This window comes from Ascaphus truei, chromosome 3 (genome assembly GCF_040206685.1).
Source record: "Ascaphus truei isolate aAscTru1 chromosome 3, aAscTru1.hap1, whole genome shotgun sequence".
Taxonomy (NCBI): Eukaryota; Metazoa; Chordata; class Amphibia; order Anura; family Ascaphidae; genus Ascaphus; species Ascaphus truei.
The window spans coordinates 416,824,475-416,842,677 of record NC_134485.1 but is presented as its reverse complement, the minus strand read 5'-3'; the positions used below and the strand labels follow the sequence as shown (position 1 = coordinate 416,842,677).

At 51.5% G+C, this 18,203-nt stretch overlaps 1 protein-coding gene and 5 non-coding genes across 6 annotated transcripts; all 6 read left to right on the top strand.

Moving 5' to 3' along the window:
* The first annotated feature begins 9,755 nt into the window (after positions 1-9,755).
* RPS3 (ribosomal protein S3) lies at positions 9,756-17,204 on the top strand. Its single transcript, XM_075592702.1, has 7 exons — positions 9,756-9,904; positions 11,329-11,459; positions 13,305-13,398; positions 13,899-13,993; positions 14,882-15,069; positions 16,391-16,599; positions 17,128-17,204. The coding sequence occupies exons 1-6, from the start codon at positions 9,875-9,877 to the stop codon at positions 16,594-16,596; spliced, it is 744 nt and encodes a 247-aa protein (XP_075448817.1). The 5' UTR covers positions 9,756-9,874; the 3' UTR covers positions 16,597-16,599; positions 17,128-17,204.
* On the top strand, positions 11,690-11,837 carry LOC142491762 (small nucleolar RNA SNORD15). The gene has a single exon (XR_012800513.1). It is a non-coding gene; the product is annotated as a small nucleolar RNA SNORD15 (small nucleolar RNA).
* LOC142491765 (small nucleolar RNA SNORD15) lies at positions 13,540-13,687 on the top strand. Its single transcript, XR_012800517.1, has one exon. It is a non-coding gene; the product is annotated as a small nucleolar RNA SNORD15 (small nucleolar RNA).
* LOC142491764 (small nucleolar RNA SNORD15) lies at positions 14,325-14,472 on the top strand. The gene has a single exon (XR_012800515.1). It is a non-coding gene; the product is annotated as a small nucleolar RNA SNORD15 (small nucleolar RNA).
* On the top strand, positions 15,802-15,949 carry LOC142491761 (small nucleolar RNA SNORD15). Its single transcript, XR_012800512.1, has one exon. It is a non-coding gene; the product is annotated as a small nucleolar RNA SNORD15 (small nucleolar RNA).
* LOC142491763 (small nucleolar RNA SNORD15) lies at positions 16,757-16,902 on the top strand. The gene has a single exon (XR_012800514.1). It is a non-coding gene; the product is annotated as a small nucleolar RNA SNORD15 (small nucleolar RNA).
* Positions 17,205-18,203: the final 999 nt, after the last annotated feature.

Below are 18,203 nucleotides of genomic sequence, written 5' to 3'. Positions count from 1 at the left end.
ATACAGACAGGAAGCACTGAGACAGTTGGGGAATCCAGAACATTACAGATTACTTAAAAAAGATCCTACAGCGGAATTTATGTTGCAGTATGAGGAACTTATTGAATTTGGAAAAATTCTATGTACATTAAATAAACAGGAAATTGATTTTTTGAGTAATCTACATCCCGTGATTCCGGTGTTCCACCATCTCCCAAGATCCACAAGTCATTGGTCGATCCGCCGGGACGTCCTATAGTGGCAGGAATTGGATCTTTGGGAGATGGTTTATCACGGTTTGTGGATTCTTATCTACAACCCCTTGTTTTTTCTTTGCCGTCATTCATAAAGGATTCTACGGATCTCATGGTCGATGTACAGGACCTGGTCTGGAAAAAAGAATACAGATGGATCACGCTTGACGTGATCTCTCTTTATTCCATTATACATCACGATCACGGGTTGTCAGCTATTGCACATTTTTACAATTATCACAACTTTCCACGTCACTTTGCACTTTTCTTTTAGAATCTATTAAGTTTCTATTAACTCACAATTATTTTATGTTTGATTCACAATTTTATTTACCGTTGTTAGGCACTGCAATGGGCACGAGTTTTGCACCATCATATGCAAACTTATTTATGGCTTATGGGAAGCACAATATATTTATCACAGTAATAATATTTATCGTTCACAAATAATTTATTTCAAACGATTCATTGACGATCTCATCATAGTATGGACGGCGATGAATCATCACTTCTTTCATTCATTAATATACTTAATTCAAATGATAAGAATATTAAATTTACTTATGAACACAACATTAGTTGTATCAACTATCTAGACCTGCTCCTGTACATCGACCATGACCAACAAATCCAAACTGACATATTTCGCAAACCCAACTCTAGGAACACACTGCTGTCACCCACAGTCTTTAATTAAAGCATTCCGCAAAGCCCCAGTTCATACGATTAAGACGTATATGTTCAAATGAGATAACTTCTATTCACAATCAGAAGTACTGTTTCAAAGATTTCAGGCCAGGGGCTATAATAGTAGGATATCCAAACGGCATTTGAACATGCAAGATCCTTAGATCGTTCTGTACTTCTGGAGAAAAAATAAGAAAAAGAAATACTATAAGGGTAAAGAAAAAACTGTCTCACAGTTAGTGATTTGAGTCAATTTTTGTTACCACTTATAATCGATAGTCTAAACAAATATGTGATATCTACTATATATTTCTGAAAGTGTCCTATGTGTCCGGGTCTGTATGTGTCTCCCTGTGTCCCTCCCTGTGTCCCTAGCGGCAATCTCATTGGCTCCCTTGGCCCGCCCCCGCACCTCTCATTGGCCGGACACACACATACACTCACACAGAGATACACACAGGCAGGACACTGAGACACACACACACACACACACACACACACACACACACACACACACACACACACACACACACACACACACACTCTCTCTCTGAGATACACAGACAGGACACAGATAGACAGACAGGACACACACACACACAGATACACACAGCAGGACACTGAGACACACACAAAGAGACACACACACTGAGACACACACACTGAGACACACACACACACACAGGACACAGATAGACAGACAGGACACAGATAGACAGACAGGACACACACACACACACACACACACCACCCCCCCCCCCCATCACGTGCGCCGCCCTGCACCGGCTCCAGACGGAGGGGAAGCGCGGCCCTCCTACCCCAGCCGCTCCCTTACCTACCCGGCGCTACCTCCCCCTCAGGTAAGGCACACACACTGCCAGTAACTCTCCTATTTCAGGCGCGGAGCCTCGCGCCTCAGGCCCCACACAGGCCCCACACAGGAACACACAGGACCCACACAGGGCGCTTCCTGCCGCCGCCTGCACGCCTCACTCAGCCGGGCGGCACATCGGGGGAAAGCGGGCGCCGGGGGGGGGGGCGAGTCACGGGGAACGGGGGGGCGAGTCACGGGAACGGGGGGGGTGAGCCGCGAGTCACGGGGAACGGGGGGGGGGGAGGGGGGAGCGCGAGTCACGGGGGGAACGGGGGGGGGGGGAGGGGGAGCTGCGAGTCACGGGGAACGGGGGGGGGGGGCGAGCCGCGAGTCACGGGGAACCGGGGGGGGGCGAGTCACGGGGAACGAGGGAGCTACCACCCGCCGAACCAGCGGGGGGACGGGACGCCCGGAGGGGGGGGGGACGGACGCCCGGAGGGGGGGGGGACATGCACATACATAAATTATGACAATACATATGCCCACTGCTCTCCACCCCCCTCCCCAACTCCCCTTTCCCCCCCTCCCCTTTCCCCCCCTCCCCCACTCCCCTTTCCCCCCTCCCCCACTCCCCTTTCCCCCCCTCCCCTTTCCCCCCCTTCCCCCCCTCCCCTTTCCCCCCCTTCCCCCCCTCCCCTTTCCCCCCCTTCCCCCCTCCCCTTTCCCCCCCTTCCCCACTCCCCTTTCCCCCCCTCCCCCACTCCCCTTTCCCCCCCCTCCCCCACTCCCCCACTCCCCACTCCCCCCACTCCCCTTTCTACCCCCCACCCTCCCCTTTCTTCCCCCCGCCCTCCGCTCCCCTTTTCCCCCTCCGCTCCCCTTTTTCCCCCCTCCGCTCCCCTTTCCCCCCCCTCCGCTCCCCTTTCCCCCCCCCTCCGCTCCCCTTTCCCCCCCCCTCCGCTCCCCTTTCCCCCCCTCCGCTCCCTTTCCCCCCCCTCCGCTCCCCTTTCCCCCCCCTCCGCTCCCCTTTCCCCCCCCCTCGCTCCCCTTTTCCCCCCCCTCTGCTCCCCTTTCCCCCCCTCCGCTCCCCTTTCCCCCCCCTCCGCTCCCCTTTTTCCCCCCCCTCCGCTCCCCTTTCCCCCCCCCCTTCCGCTCCCCTTTCCCCCCCCCCCTCCGCTCCCTTTTCCCCCCCCTCCGCTCCCCTTTCCCCCCCCCTCCGCTCCCCTTTCCCCCCCCTCCGCTCCCCTTTCCCCCCCCCCTCCGCTCCCCTTTTTCCCCCCCCTCCGCTCCCCTTTCCCCCCCCCCTTCCGCTCCCTTTCCCCCCCCCCCTCCGCTCCCCTTTTCCCCCCCCTCCGCTCCCCTTTCCCCCCCCCCTCCGCTCCCCTTTCCCCCCCCCCTCCGCTCCCCTTCCCCCCCCCTCCGCTCCCCTTTCCCCCCCCCCCTCCGCTCCCCTTTCCCCCCCCTCCGCTCCCTTTCCCCCCCCCTCCGCTCCCCTTTCCCCCCCCTCCTCTCCCTTTCCCCCCCTGCCGCTCCCCTTTCCCCCCCCCTCCGCTCCCCTTTCCCCCCCCCCCCTCCGCTCCCCTTTCCCCCCCCTCGCTCCCCTTTCCCCCCCCCCTCCGCTCCCCTTTCCCCCCCTCCGCTCCCCCTTTCCCCCCCCTCCGCTCCCCTTTCCTCCCCCCCTCCGCTCCCATTTCCTCCCCCCCTCCGCTCTCCTTTCCTCCCCCCCTCCGCTCCACTTTCCCCCCCCTCCGCTCCCCTTCCCCCCCCTCCGCTCCCCTTCCCCCCCCCCTCTGCTCCCCTCCCCCCCCCCTCCGCTCCCCTTTTCCCCCCCTCCGCTCCCCTTTTCCCCTCCCTCCGCTCCCCTTTCCCCCCCTCCGCTCCCCCTTTCCCCCCCCCCCTCCGCTCCCCCTTTCCCCCCCTCCGCTCCCCCTTTCCCCCCCCCTCCGCTCCCCTTTCCCCCCCCTCCGCTCCCCATTCCCCCCCTCCGCTCCCCTTTCCCCCCCCCTCCGCTCCCCTTTCCCCCCCCTCCGCTCCCCTTTCCCCCCCCCCTCCACTCCCCTCCCCCCCCCCCTCCGCTCCCTTTCCCCGCTCCCCTTTCCCCCCCCCTCCGCTCCCTTTCCCCCCCCCTCCGCTCCCCTTTCCCCCCCCCTCCGCTCCCCTTTTCCCCCCCTCCGCTCCCCTTTCCCCCCCCCCTCCGCTCCCCTTTCCCCCCCCCTCACTCCCCTCCCCCCCCCCCTCCGCTCCCCTTTCCCCGCTCCCCTTTCCCCCCCCCCTCCGCTCCCCTTTCCCCCCCCCTCCGCTCCCCTTTCCCCCCCCCCCTCCGCTCCCCTTTTCCCCCCCCTCCGCTCCCCTTTCCCCCCCCCTCCGCTCCCCTTTCCCCCCCGCCTCCGCTCCCCTTTCCTCCCCCCCTCCGCTCCCCTTTCCTCCCCCCCTCCGCTCCCCTTCCTTCCTCCCCCCTCGCTCCCCTTTCCTCCCCCCCTCCGCTCCCCTTTCCTCCCCCCCTCCGCTCCTCTTTCCCCCCCCCCTCCACTCCCCTTTCCCCCCCCCTCCGCTCCCCTTTCCCCCCCCTTCGCTCCCCTTTCCCCCCCCTCCGCTCCCCTTCCCCCCCCTCGCTCCCTTCCCCCCCCTCCGCTCCCCTTTCCCCCCCCCCCCCGCTCCCCTTTCCCCCCCCCTCCGCTCCCCTTTCCCCCCCCTCCGCTCCCCTTCCCTCCCCCCCTCCGCTCCCCTTTCCCCCCCCCTCCGCTCCCCTTTCCCCCCCTCCGCTCCCCTTTCCCCCCCCTCCGCTCCCCTTTCCCCCCCTCCGCTCCCCTTTCCCCCCCCCTCCGCTCCCCTTTTCCCCCCCCTCTGCTCCCCTTTCCCCCCCTCCGCTCCCCTTTCCCCCCCCTCCGCTCCCCTTTTTCCCCCCCCCTCCGCTCCCCTTTCCCCCCCCCTTCCCGCTCCCCTTTCCCCCCCCCCCTCCGCTCCCCTTTTCCCCCCCCTCCGCTCCCCTTTCCCCCCCCCTCCGCTCCCCTTTCCCCCCCCTCCGCTCCCCTTTCCCCCCCCCCCTCCGCTCCCTTTTTCCCCCCCCCTCCGCTCCCCTTTCCCCCCCCCCTTCCGCTCCCCTTTCCCCCCCCCCCTCCGCTCCCCTTTTCCCCCCCCTCCGCTCCCCTTTCCCCCCCCTCCGCTCCCCTTTCCCCCCCCCTCCGCTCCCTTCCCCCCCCCTCCGCTCCCCTTTCCCCCCCCCCCTCCGCTCCCTTTCCCCCCCCCTCCGCTCCCCTTTCCCCCCCCCTCCGCTCCCCTTTCCCCCCCCTCCTCTCCCCTTTCCCCCCTCCGCTCCCCTTTCCCCCCCCCTCCGCTCCCCTTTCCCCCCCCCCCCCTCCGCTCCCCTTTCCCCCCCCTCCGCTCCCCTTTCCCCCCCCCTCCGCTCCCCTTTCCCCCCCCTCCGCTCCCTTTCCCCCCCTCCGCTCCCCTTTCCTCCCCCCCTCCGCTCCATTTCCTCCCCCCCTCCGCTCTCCTTTCCTCCCCCCCTCCGCTCCACTTTCCCCCCCTCCGCTCCCCTTCCCCCCCTCCGCTCCCCTTCCCCCCCCCTCTGCTCCCCTCCCCCCCCCCCTCCGCTCCCCTTTTCCCCCCCTCCGCTCCCCTTTTCCCCTCCCTCCGCTCCCCTTTCCCCCCCCTCCGCTCCCCTTTCCCCCCCCCCCTCCGCTCCCCCTTTCCCCCCCTCCGCTCCCCTTTCCCCCCCCCTCCGCTCCCCTTTCCCCCCCTCCGCTCCCCATTCCCCCCCTCCGCTCCCCTTTCCCCCCCCCTCCGCTCCCCTTTCCCCCCCCCTCCGCTCCCTTTCCCCCCCCCCTCCACTCCCCCCCCCCCCCCTCCCGCTCCCCTTTCCCTCGCTCCCCTTTCCCCCCCCCTCCGCTCCCCTTTCCCCCCCCCTCCGCTCCCCTTTCCCCCCCCCTCCGCTCCCCTTTCCCCCCCTCCGCTCCCCTTTCCCCCCCCTCCGCTCCCCTTTCCCCCCCCCTCCACTCCCCTCCCCCCCCCCCTCCGCTCCCCTTTCCCCGCTCCCCTTTCCCCCCCCCTCCGCTCCCCTTTCCCCCCCCTCCGCTCCCCTTTCCCCCCCCCTCGCTCCCCTTTTCCCCCCCCTCCGCTCCCCTTTCCCCCCCCCTCCGCTCCCCTTTCCCCCCGCCTCCGCTCCCCTTTTCCTCCCCCCCTCCGCTCCCCTTTCCTCCCCCCCTCCGCTCCCCTTTCTCCCCCCTCCGCTCCCCTTTCCTCCCCCCCTCCGCTCCCCTTTCCTCCCCCCCTCCGCTCCTCTTTCCCCCCCCCCCCTCCACTCCCCTTTCCCCCCCCTCGCTCCCCTTTCCCCCCCCTTCCGCTCCCCTTTCCCCCCCCTCCGCTCCCCTTCCCCCCCCTCCGCTCCCCTTCCCCCCCCCTCCGCTCCCTTTCCCCCCCCCCCTCCGCTCCCCTTTCCCCCCCCTCCGCTCCCCTTTCCCCCCCCTCCGCTCCCCTTTCCCCCCCCTCTGCTCCCCTTTCCCCCCCCCTCCGCTCCCCTTTCCCCCCCCCCTCCGCTCCCCTTTCCTCCCCCCCTCCGCTCCCCTTTCCTCCCCCCCTCCGCTCCCCTTTCCCCCCCCCCGCTCCCCTTTCCCCCCCCCTCCGCTCCCCTTCCCCCCCCCTCCGCTCCCTTTCCTCCCCCCCTCCGCTCCCCTTTCCTCCCCCCCGACTCCGCCCTCCCCCCTTTCCCTCCACCCTCCTCCACCCTCCTCCCCCCTTTCCCTCCCCCCTTTCCCTCCCCCCCTCCCACCCCACCCCCCTTCCACCCCCCTTCCCCCCTCCCACCGCCACTCCCCTTCCCCCCTCCCCTTCCCCCCTCCATCCCCCTCCCACCCCTCCTCCCCCTCCACCCCCCCTCCCACCCCACCCCCTTCCCCCCTCCCACACCCCCTCCCACACCCTTCCCCCCTCCCACCCCCTTCCTCCCTCCCACCCCCTTCCACCCCCTCCCTCCCCCCCCCTCCCACCTCCCTCTCCCCCCCTCCCACCCCCTTCCCCCCCTCCCACCCCCTTCCCCCCTCCCCCCCTCCTCCACCCCTTCCCACCACCCTTCGCCTTCCTGCCCGCCTTCCCGCCTACCCACCCCTGCCTTCCCGCCTCTTCTTTCGCACCCACCCGCCTCTGCCTTTCACCCACCCTTACTCCGCCCGCCTCTGCCTTTCACCCGCCGCCTCACAGCCGCTGCATTCACTCAACAGACACCCGCCACACTCGACACATACCTGCCGCCACACACACCTGCTGCCTCCCGCCCCTACGCACCGACATCACTGACCCACCACCTCACACCCTAGCAGGACCCCCACTCACAGACAGCACTCACAACCCACGCGCCACCCGCCGCCTCACACCCTAGCAGGACCCCCACTCACAGACAGCACTCACAACCCACGCGCCACCCACCGCCTCACACCCTAGCAGGACCCCCACTCACAGACAGCACTCACAACCCACGCACCACCTGCCGCCTCACACCCTAGCAGGACACACGCCTCACATTTTTACATCTGTTATGTCACCAAAATATACATTGTACTGTGGTGTGTTTACAATAAACCATTTTTAAACAACATCGTATTACATTTTATTCCATCTTTCTTTTCAACATTATTATCCAACCTTTACAACAAATACTCACCTATTGTTCCACGATTTATAAATAATACTACCTATTACGCATTTACATCCCGGGCAACGCCGGGTCTCTCAGCTAGTCATACATAAACATTGGCACACGCTGTCACTTGACAGGGATATTGCAGAATATATAAAAAATGGGCCAAGATTCACATTCCGCAAGGCCAAAACTTTGGCATCGCACCTTGCACCTAGCCATTTTCAGTCAGATTGTAATTCTAACAAAATAAAAGGGATCCCTAAGGGCTTTTTTGCATGTGGAAATTGTTCTATGTGTAGGTATGTCCATAGTACTAAATATGTCAAGTCTGAACACAATGGAAAAAAGTATTTTATCAATGAGTTTCTAAATTGCAATACGGCCTTTATCATATATCTTTTAAGATGTGGTTGTAACAAAATGTATGTAGGACGCACAATAAGGCCTGTCAGAACTCGCATTGCAGAACATGTACTGTACGGCTTATAAAAAGAAATGATACTTCCCACCCTGTCCCTAGACATTTTTCTAGATGTCCCAAAGGAGGTATAAACAATTTCTCCTACACCGCCATTGAACATATACCTCGTCATGCTAGAGGCGGATATAGGGAAGGTGTACTGAACAAACAAGAAATGTACTGGGTGTACACCTTGAACACGCTCCATCCGGCCGGAATCAACCAGGATTGGGAGCTTAAGCACTTCTTGGTGGGGTAATGGCCCATTGTTGAGGGGTGTTCGTGGTGTATATTCTGTTAAAGTCACGGCTATTCTGGGAACTATCATCAATATTTTGCTAAATATAATATTGCTAATTATCCACACCTTGTAAAGTGTCATTCTTATATATTATGCAATTCATTCCTATGATATATGGAACTTATTTTATTTTCTTTATGGATGTTATAATTCCCACTATCCACTATATTACCGATCAAATCATTAGTTAGCCATTAAATATCTTATCAAATATTTAATCTGATACCAGTATTTGAACACAGAGGTTTGTTTGTTTTTAATATTATTCAGCACTTTTATGCTGCTTTTTAACCTTGTTTAACAATGTATGTAATTTTTGTATTTTTTGTATGTCCACCCATGTAGTGAGTGACGTGATATAGGCAATCATCTAAATGATTATAGGTAATCATCTAATTAATTATATGCAGGTGAAGGTTAGGTTTACCTGAGAGATGATTGGCTATTGATCTGGTTCACCCCCTATATGAAGTGGGACATTTTTCATAGACAGCACTCTTTGAAAAAGTCCTTGTTTGGACGAAACGCGTCAGAGTGATCATGCTGATGTACATTGCTGGTTATCAATAAAGTTTTTTATATTCATACGTTGGCTGTGGAAGGTGCTGTGAACCACGGAAGTATTCAACCTTTTTTACCTATGTTTAAAAGCTGTATTTAAAGCAGCATGCATTGGTTTAAGGGTTTTCCATGTAATGTGGGCTTGAGACAAAAGGTGGCACTGTGTGCTCATTTGCATGCAATTTCCCAGAATCCCTTGCTGCAGTGGAAGCACTGTATGCTAGGTGATAATGGCGAAAAGCAGGGTTGCAGACCTGTCTAAGACATGGGAATGTGCTCACAAGTAATATTTTTATATACTATATGCAATACGGTGGAGGGTTTTTAGTCACCTTTTCACCCACCATAACCTTAATAATACACACACCAAAATTAATAGACGGTACCACGTTCTGTGGGTAACGAAATGTATGTGTGTATGTGTGTGTATGTGTGTGTGTGTGTGTGTGTGTGTGTGTGTATATATATATATATAGCAACTGTAAATATTACTGTATGTTCATTTGCATGTCTTAGACATTATCTTTCCCCATTATCGCCCAACATACAGCGCTTCCACTGCAGCAAGGGATTCTGGGAAATGATATGCAAATGAGCACTCAGTGCCACCTTTTGTCTCAAGCTCGAATTACACAAGCAAATCCTCAAGCCAATGCATGCTGTTTTAAACACAGCTTTTAGACAGAGGCTGGGATGAGATGCAAAGCCAATAAACCCGCTCACAGACATGTTTCAACCTTGATGGGTATCATCAGTGTGAGGTTGGTCTTAATGGCTAAGCGGGTTTGAGACTAGACTAGGTAATCACCACTATTATTAAGGTTATGGTGGGTAAAAAAAGTGACAAAAACCCTCCATATATATATATACAGAAATTCAAGTGTTTTATATTAGTAAACTAATATTAATGTATACAATAAATTCAATGTGTTCCTGTAACTGTATAGGAGCTGCTCACTTTCTTATGAGCTGAATGTCACATTGGCAGAAGAGCTACAGTCTGCACAACCAATCAGCACAGATTGGCAACCAATCAGCACTGTGGAAAAAAACTACATTTCCCGTGAGCCACGGGGGACCCAACACGCCTCACCTCGGGCAGATGCCTTCCTGCTCCCAGTGACGCTATATAGCCACTTCCGCCGGATGATCCCTCCCTTTCCCTTTTGCAGCGCGGCGCAAGATGGCGGTGCAGATCTCCAAGAAGAGGAAGGTAGGGCGAAAGAAAGCGGCGGGGATTGTGGCTGCTGGGGATGGGGCAGCAAATATCCGCGGGGCTGGGGTTTGGCGGGTGCTAGGTTCCCGGGCAGCCCGTTACGGGACGTTAATCGTTGGTTTTGGCGGCGGATGGACGTGGATTGAGCTGGGCCTGCGCCGCCGGCTGTGAGAAGGCCGTTGAGCGCCCGGTGTGTGAAGCCGGCACTTCCCGGTGTTAGGGGCTGGTGCCCGGGCAGGAGGTGCAGGGTTATCATGCGGGCATGGGACAGGCTCACATCCAACCGGGGACACCTCGCAGTCACCACAAAGCTCCTTAAGCCCCGAAGGTGCACTACTCCCCGCCTGCACTGGGCTTTTATAAGCGGGGAGCGCTCCGCCAGTGGCTGCAGTGAGCATGATTGCGGGACACTTTGGGTGGGGGGTGCTGGAGATACAAAATCGGTAATATACATGCATTGTAGTTAGTGTGTAGCTGTATGTGGATACCACAGGTTACTTCTGTGTGACCGTTTGTAGCCTGTAAATATCACTGTGTGGTGCTGTGAGTTGACACTGCAGACACTAGGTTACACTAGTAGTACGGACATTAGCATTAACTGTATGTATATGTGTGTATCTATAATATTATATGTAGTCACTGCAGACATTTGGTTATCTGGGGCTGGCAGGGCACCTTATTATAAACATTGAATGATTCACGTGCTGGGGTGTATTTAAGCAATGGGTGCACTGGGTTGGATTCTCTAGGAGTTGCACACAGTGTGTTTTTGTTGCTTTGCAGGCCTTTGTTTGCACCCATTCTTAATATAAAAAAATAAGTACTAAATATTGTTTTACGAGTGTTTGTATTTGCAGTGGGGTACATAAAATAAATAGTATTGGCCCTGCAGGCTTTAGGTTACCCACCGGATGTGAGCAGTAACGTGTGTAGCTCTGGATGTTTTGCATGTAGTGGTTACTCTGAGCTTGGCCTATTTGCCACCAGATTGGGATTTTCATCATGAATTGAATGCAGTATCAGCTGATATCCTGTCGGCTTTGCTTATCCATCATCTGGTCTGTTAAAAATAGGTGAAACTACCCTGGTAATTTTTGATGAGAACCAAAAGTGTCTTTATTTACAGCTCTCACAGTAACGAGAAACCGCATTACTTTTAATTAGCTTTTCCCTTGCTCCCTCTTACAGACGTATATAAATATATTTGTAGAACTTGTCATGTTTAGTTACAAACGACTTGTCACCAGTATATATTTTTTGGAGGGGGCTCTGATACCCCTGTGTGACTAATGTACAGTTCAAGCTACCACATTTGCATGCTCCCTAAGCAATAACTTGGATCTTAAAATAAGTGTTTGAGTCCAAGTTCCTTACATAATAATAATGCATATTTATTTAATGTATAAATCCTATCTTCGCAGTTTGTCGCTGATGGCATCTTCAAAGCTGAGCTGAATGAGTTCCTGACCCGTGAGCTGGCTGAAGATGGCTACTCCGGCGTGGAGGTCAGAGTCACCCCAACCAGGACTGAAATCATCATTCTGGCCACCAGGTAACACCCTTTCTTAATATTTATACCTGTCCATGAATGTTTCCAACATGTGCTGTATAACATTAGTATAGCGCAAGCAACAGTGTTATCGCTGGATTAACCTTGAATATAACATGGGAATGTCTAAACAAGTTGATTTATTCCACAATATGTATGTTTTATGGTGGCGAACTGGGATTTAATTTTCTCAATATGTTGTACATTCTTGGTTTGCATTAATCCTTCCTACCCTTCAGTGATGATACGATGACGAGTCAGAAAGGACATGCTGTGTAGTGTTTTCCTGTTCAGTGTCACGTTCTGTGTTGCTGAATATGGTTACTCTGCAACAGTTGTGTCCTACTTATTGGTTGATTTTGAGGCATTTGTCTGAGAAGGGTAGGATAACCCACTTTAAATATGAATAACATGTCGGTTATATTTTGTGTTCAGTTGGCATCAATTACTTATCTTGCGTTTTTAAGTCAGTGTCCCTTTAAAGTACTGTAGTGTTCTTGATGAATAGGCCTGGGTAAAAGGTATGCCCCAAACATGGACTTCCACTCCTTTGTAAACATTTGTTCTATCCAACTTCCACACTCCCCTCCTATCCACATTTCTTCATCTTCCCTCCACCTATGTCTGTGCCCATACACTGCACCATTATTTATACACCTTTCCCAAAAATTTATTTACCCCTCAATAAAAAAGCACCCCACAAATCCTCTATTCACACCCTCTTTCTACTCTTTCCAGCTGCTGGGGATATCGCTCCTAATCCTGAACCCAGACATAAACACACCTGCTCTCACCCACGCCTCCCTGCCATCTCTTCCCATGCAAATGGTGTTAACCTCCTGATTTAATACTGACTAACCTTAAAACGTGCCCCACAAATCAAGCATACCAATAGCCTGTACTCATGGCTACTGTTCTACACCCACAGTCAATCCTATCACCAATTGTGGCCAAGCACTTCCATCTGCAGCACTTATTCCCTCACCTGCTGTCTCTAAGTTCCCCATCCTACCTAGACTGTAAGCTCTTTGTTGTAGGGATTTCCTTTCCTATTGTCTGATCTTGCTGTGCTTATTGTATTATTATAATTCCCTGTACTGTGTTCTTTGTGAAGCACTGGGTACTCTTTTGGCGCTATATAAATAAAGACATACAATTACATCTTCAGGAACACAAGGTGCTGCATTCTGCAGGATATTTTTTTTTTTAATTGTGGATTTTATTAAAATTGTTTGTGGCAATCCAGTTGCATGACACAGTAGATTTTCTACTTCATAGATACAGTTTTAATTAAAACATTAATCTTAAATGTGACGGTTTAAAATGGATGCAACAGAAGCTGTACAGTTGGGGGATAGTACAAAGGAAGGGATGCATTTTTTATATTGCTTAATACATACCGTACAAAGGACAGAAAACACCCAATCTGATATACAGTGAAATACTTTTATATTCTCTTTAATAAGGGTCATTTAGTTAAACCCTTTGGCCAAAGCATTATAATCCTGCAGCCACGTCCCAGCATGACCAGTATGCAGGTCCTAACACTACCTGTGAACATTGTCATTTACCTCTGCTGGAGGGAGAATGGCCTCAGTGGACCTGTCCTGCACAGGAACATGGACAAAACTGCTACTTAATTGGGGAGGGGTGAGCTTAAACCCTGGGAGCAGGGCCCACTAACCTCCAAACAACTGATACCAGTTGAAAATCAAATTAATAGTACTTGTGATATAACTTGGACAACCTGTTTTTTTCATTTTTGGTTATAATTTTTCATTAAACCTTTCAATGCTGGCTGTTGGTTAATTTCTCCTTTAAGTAACACAAGTTTAATCTTTCTACAAGGACCCAAAATGTCCTGGGTGAGAAGGGCCGTCGTATCCGTGAGCTGACTGCAGTCGTTCAAAAGAGGTTTGGATTCCCGGAGGGCAGTGTTGAGGTGAGTTTCTTAGGATTTTTTTTTTTAGTCCATAACCTTATTATAGAATGGGGTTGATGGGACCAGTGACTTACAGTTGGTTTCGTTAAGCCTAGCTTCAGCACTGCTGATTTAATTTACTTTAATATCTTCGTTTAATTTCTTCTGTGATGATTTGATGACGAGTCCAACTTCATTCTTTCATGCCCCGGAAAGCTGAAGGAGCTGCGTTCTGCACGCTGCTTTTGCTATTGGGTCCTGTTAAGAATGACGCATGAAGACCAAGTTTCGAGGCATTTGTCTGAGAAGAAATAATTTCCTTATAGAAAAAACTGAATTGTTGGATACTGTGAAAAATGTTCAATACGAATTGATTGTACATGTACATTTACAGTATTTGGGTGTCTTATGGTTAGAAGTTGCCTTGTATTACATTTGTCAGTTAGTGCTATTTCCTTGGCTCTTTTCATCCTGTGTAGGCTGCGCTGTAGCTCAGATTCTAACCTGCATCTCCCTTTCAGCTGTATGCTGAGAAGGTGGCCACAAGGGGCCTGTGCGCTATTGCCCAAGCGGAGTCCCTGCGTTACAAACTCCTGGGAGGCCTGGCAGTGCGAAGGTGAGTGAGCTCTGAGTACTTGTTCAAGGCCAAATAATGGCATGCATGAACACAATGTTTTCAGTGTTTTATATATGACGACTACAGTTTACCAGTATAAAATATGAGCTTTGACATGTGGGAAATACACGTTGCTCTGCCATGCTTTCTAGACACACTGGTCTATTAAACCACGGCACTGTCTTGAATTTTAAGCGTCAGGCATAGACCATGTATCAATGTGTATATATAATACATATTCAAGGGATCTCGTTAATGAAGCCAGTTTATAGTAACTCTTGTGGTTTGATTTACACATTGCAGAGTGGCGCCATGGGTTGCAAGGTTCTTTCTTCTGTGATGATTTGATGACGAGTCTAACTTCATTCTTTCATGCCCCGGAAAGCTGAAGGAGCTGCGTTCTGCACGCTGCTTTTGCTATTGGGTCCTGTTAAGAATGTTGCGTGATGACCAAGTTTCGAGGCATTTGTCTGAGAAGAAATATTTCCTTACCGAACAGTTTACAAATTGCTGGATCTGCTAGGAGGAAATTCTGCCCCAGAATGATGTCCGTGTAGACGCACATAGTTTATTGCAGCACTTGTTTCCATTTAAGTTGATCGTTAAAAATTTACAAAATCCTTCTGACTGTTTTTGATACATTCTTACTTACAAGATTCGCTAAAGATGTTGACCCCAGACATTCTGGCTCTGGGGCACCCCCATTTATTCTTCTCACCATGTCAGGAACAAAACAAAAAATTGCTCCGATCAAGTCTGGAACTCCATGAGCTGTGCCAGTCCTGATCTGCAGCTGCCATTCTTGAAATGGAGCCAAGCTTTGCCTTTTTAATAAACTTCAGTATTTGTTGTTTGCTCATGGTCCTCTGCTAATCTTATTCCTCTTAGAGCTTGCTATGGTGTCCTCCGTTTCATCATGGAGAGTGGAGCCAAAGGTTGCGAGGTAGTAGTGTCTGGAAAACTGCGAGGCCAGAGAGCCAAGTCCATGAAGTTTGTGGATGGCTTGATGATCCACAGTGGAGACCCTGTGAATTACTATGTGGATACAGCTGTGCGTCACGTGCTCCTCAGACAGGGTAAGGAAATGCTGGGGTTGTAACATATGTTGCATGTTTTGGGTTTTGTTTGTCCTCTTGTATCTGTCCCCTGCCAGGAGAATTTCTTTAGTGGGAAAATAACATCCATTGAGGGGGTGCAGCTGACACTTCGCGGGCCGAAAGTTTGCATGTAGAAATAGTTCAATAAACATATTTTTAGCCAATAACGTTATTTTTGTACTTGGCATTTTCTCGCCAACACCACTCATGCTGTCTAAAATGACAACAGTAACATCTTATTGTTGCCAGCACTATCATTTCTCCCAATCTTGCGTTTCTTATTGTATTTTTGTCTGTTTGAAACGCTTGCAATAATAAAATCCTTATGCAAGTCAGTTGGGGGCTTTGTAGCTTTTACACATTCTTAGGCCTCGGGCATGGTGCTTCGGGCAGCGCTGATCCGCGCTCCTGCTCTGCCTCGCCTGTTCAAACTGGAGCCTTTTTGTGTCCTGGCAGGCGAGGCAGTGAGCGTGCTTTGGGGGCGGGAGACGGGGCTAGTCCCTCGCTCCCATTGGATGTGAGCGGTTACGTGACCGCTCCCCTGAGCGGCCATTTTAAAATTTGCCTGTCTCAAAATATCTGAGCCTCCGCACGCATGCGCAAGCGGCTGCTTAAGCCGCGCTGATGACAGATGCAGGGGGTTAGTGCATCTGCTCAGCACGGCCTACTGTACTATGTCCCAGGCCTTAATGTGCATTAATCCTTCCTACCCTTCAGTGATGATACGATGACGAGTCAGAAAGGACACGCTGTGTAGTGGTTTCCTGTTCAGTGCCACGTTCTGTGTTGCTGAATATAGTTACTCTGCAACAGTTGTGTCCTACTTATTGGTTGATTTTGAGGCATTTGTCTGAGAAGGGTAGGATAACCCACTTTAAATATGAATAACCTGTCCGTTTTCATTATTTTGTGTCCAAATTGCATCTGTTTCTTGCGTTTTTAATAAGCCAGTGTCCCTTTGATGTAGTGTACTTGATTGACCTGGGTCAATGGTTTGCTCCAAACATGGACTTTCGCTTCCATCTAAGCTCCAAAATTGCTATTTATTCTGCAACAAAAGTGTTGAAATAACAATCCCAAAATCATCAGTGTTTGGCAATAAAGGTTTTAGAAAATTTAAGGCTTGCAAAAAACAATGACCTTAATTTCTGTTCCTCATGACCTGGTGTCTTTTTAACTTTTGGCTGCATGGACGCCATAAGATCTGATAACATCCAGGCCAGAAGTTTTTACTATCTGGTTTCTTCTGAGTGTAGCAGTCTCGTTAAGTTTAAAGTATGAAATGTCTTTTCTGCCACAGGTGTGTTGGGTATCAAGGTCAAGATCATGTTGCCATGGGACCCAAGTGGTAAGATCGGACCCAAGAAGCCCCTGCCTGACCACGTCAGCATTGTTGAGCCGAAAGAGGAGATCCTGCCAACCACTCCTATCTCTGAGCAGAAAGGAACTAAACCAGAGCAGCCAGCACAGCCGCCCGTCATGCCCCAGCCCGTTCCCACCGCGTAATGGGTATGTGTCCTTCACCTGTTTCTATGGCTCCACAGTACCTCTGCACATTAAGGCACGAGAGTTCAAATGTTACTTATGTTTTGTATAAAGATTATGGTTGTGCAGTCTTACCAGAAACTGCAGCAGGAAGTCACAAAGTGAAATAAGTAGTTATCCTCTTCAGTGATGACACGATGACGAGTCTGACAGGGTCAATTCTTCTCCAGTGGTCTGTGTCCACATCACGTTCTGTGCTGTAGATATAAGGCCATTGAGTTAGGATAATCCTTTAATTGATGACCTTGAGGCATTTGTCTGAGAAGGGTGGTAGTTTGTGGTCTATGCAAATTGAGTTTTCCCCCCATGTGATCGTGTTAGGTGCAGCTAGTAAAATCTTGTAGTGCTGATTTGACTAGGTTAAATCCATGAGATGGTTGGAGAGAATTCCCTTTGTAAACTTCTCTTCTGCTTCGTGTTAATATTACAGAAGTATAGATTTTATTCACACTTTCACTCTTACTGATCGGTACTATCTTACTTTTTTTTTAGGATGCTGAAAACCAGGACATAAAGATTTTGGATACAATCTCAGAAAATCAATAATAAAAAAAAGTTAAAAAAAATAATCCCTTTTCCTGTGTTGTGTACAACAGTCATCATTAACCTCTTCAGTGCCCTACAGACGTACAGTGTCATAAGGTGGCACCATGGGGTCCTTATAACATACTCTGTATTTCTTGGTGGTTTGTAAGAGGGCATTGGCAATCTGAGCACTGACGGCAAACTGAGCGGAAGCAGGAAGCGTTTCTTTGCTGGTGCCATAGGGTCTGGGTAGACAGGTTGCATGACCCCTCTGGCACTGAGAGGGTTAATGCATTTGGAGTGTAAAGTCGATACCATTTAATTTTTGCCTATTTTGAAGTTATAAATTGATTCTCTTTATTTTTTTTTTTTTAAAGAACTGCACAAACTAGATGGCCACCTGTATTCATGACACTTAATCTCTCCTGTGAACAACGCAACACTCAGCGCCTGAGTAATAAATACAATGTGTATCGCTGAGTTTTTAAAATCCATGTCCACCACCTTAGTATGACTGGCAGAAAGATTGCACAGAAATATCTCCTCTTAGTTGGGACAAATGCATTCAGATAATCTACTGGTTTTTAGAGCACTTGGTTAACCATTAGTGAGATGTTCAAATTTCCCATTATGAGATGAAAATGGACAATACCCAAATACTATGGGGGGAAGATCTATACATTTGCAACCATTTTACCTTTATCCTTTTCATCATATCCTGCTACTTCATTGGATAGTTGACTAGCAGGAAGCTGTCTTCTACCCATCTTGGGAGAGTACAAAGGTCAAGTTATAAACGAATTGAACGTTTTAATTCTGACGAGTCGGCTTCTAAAATGTGACCACCGTTGTAAGTTTGCCGGAGACCTTTTAACTTTGCCAAATTCACTGCGACCTTAAGCAGTAAAGCAATATAAATAGTCTGAATGCTGAATTGTGAATAAGTAATTATTGAGCCAGCATGTTCAGTAACTCAACCCATACCCTGTGCTCTATTAACACATTGGTAATCCCTAGTCTAGTAAACTTTGTATGTCTTTATT

What these genes read in the sequence shown, in the direction of transcription:
- RPS3 (XM_075592702.1), top strand. Translation starts at nt 9,875, where the DNA reads ATGGCGGTGCAGATCTCCAAGAAGAGGAAG. An exon ending in GGAGGCCTGGCAGTGCGAAG is followed by an intron (nt 13,994 to 14,881) that starts GTGAGTGAGCTC and finishes TATTCCTCTTAG; the next exon opens with AGCTTGCTATGGTGTCCTCC. An exon ending in TCACGTGCTCCTCAGACAGG is followed by an intron (nt 15,070 to 16,390) that starts GTAAGGAAATGC and finishes TTTCTGCCACAG; the next exon opens with GTGTGTTGGGTATCAAGGTC.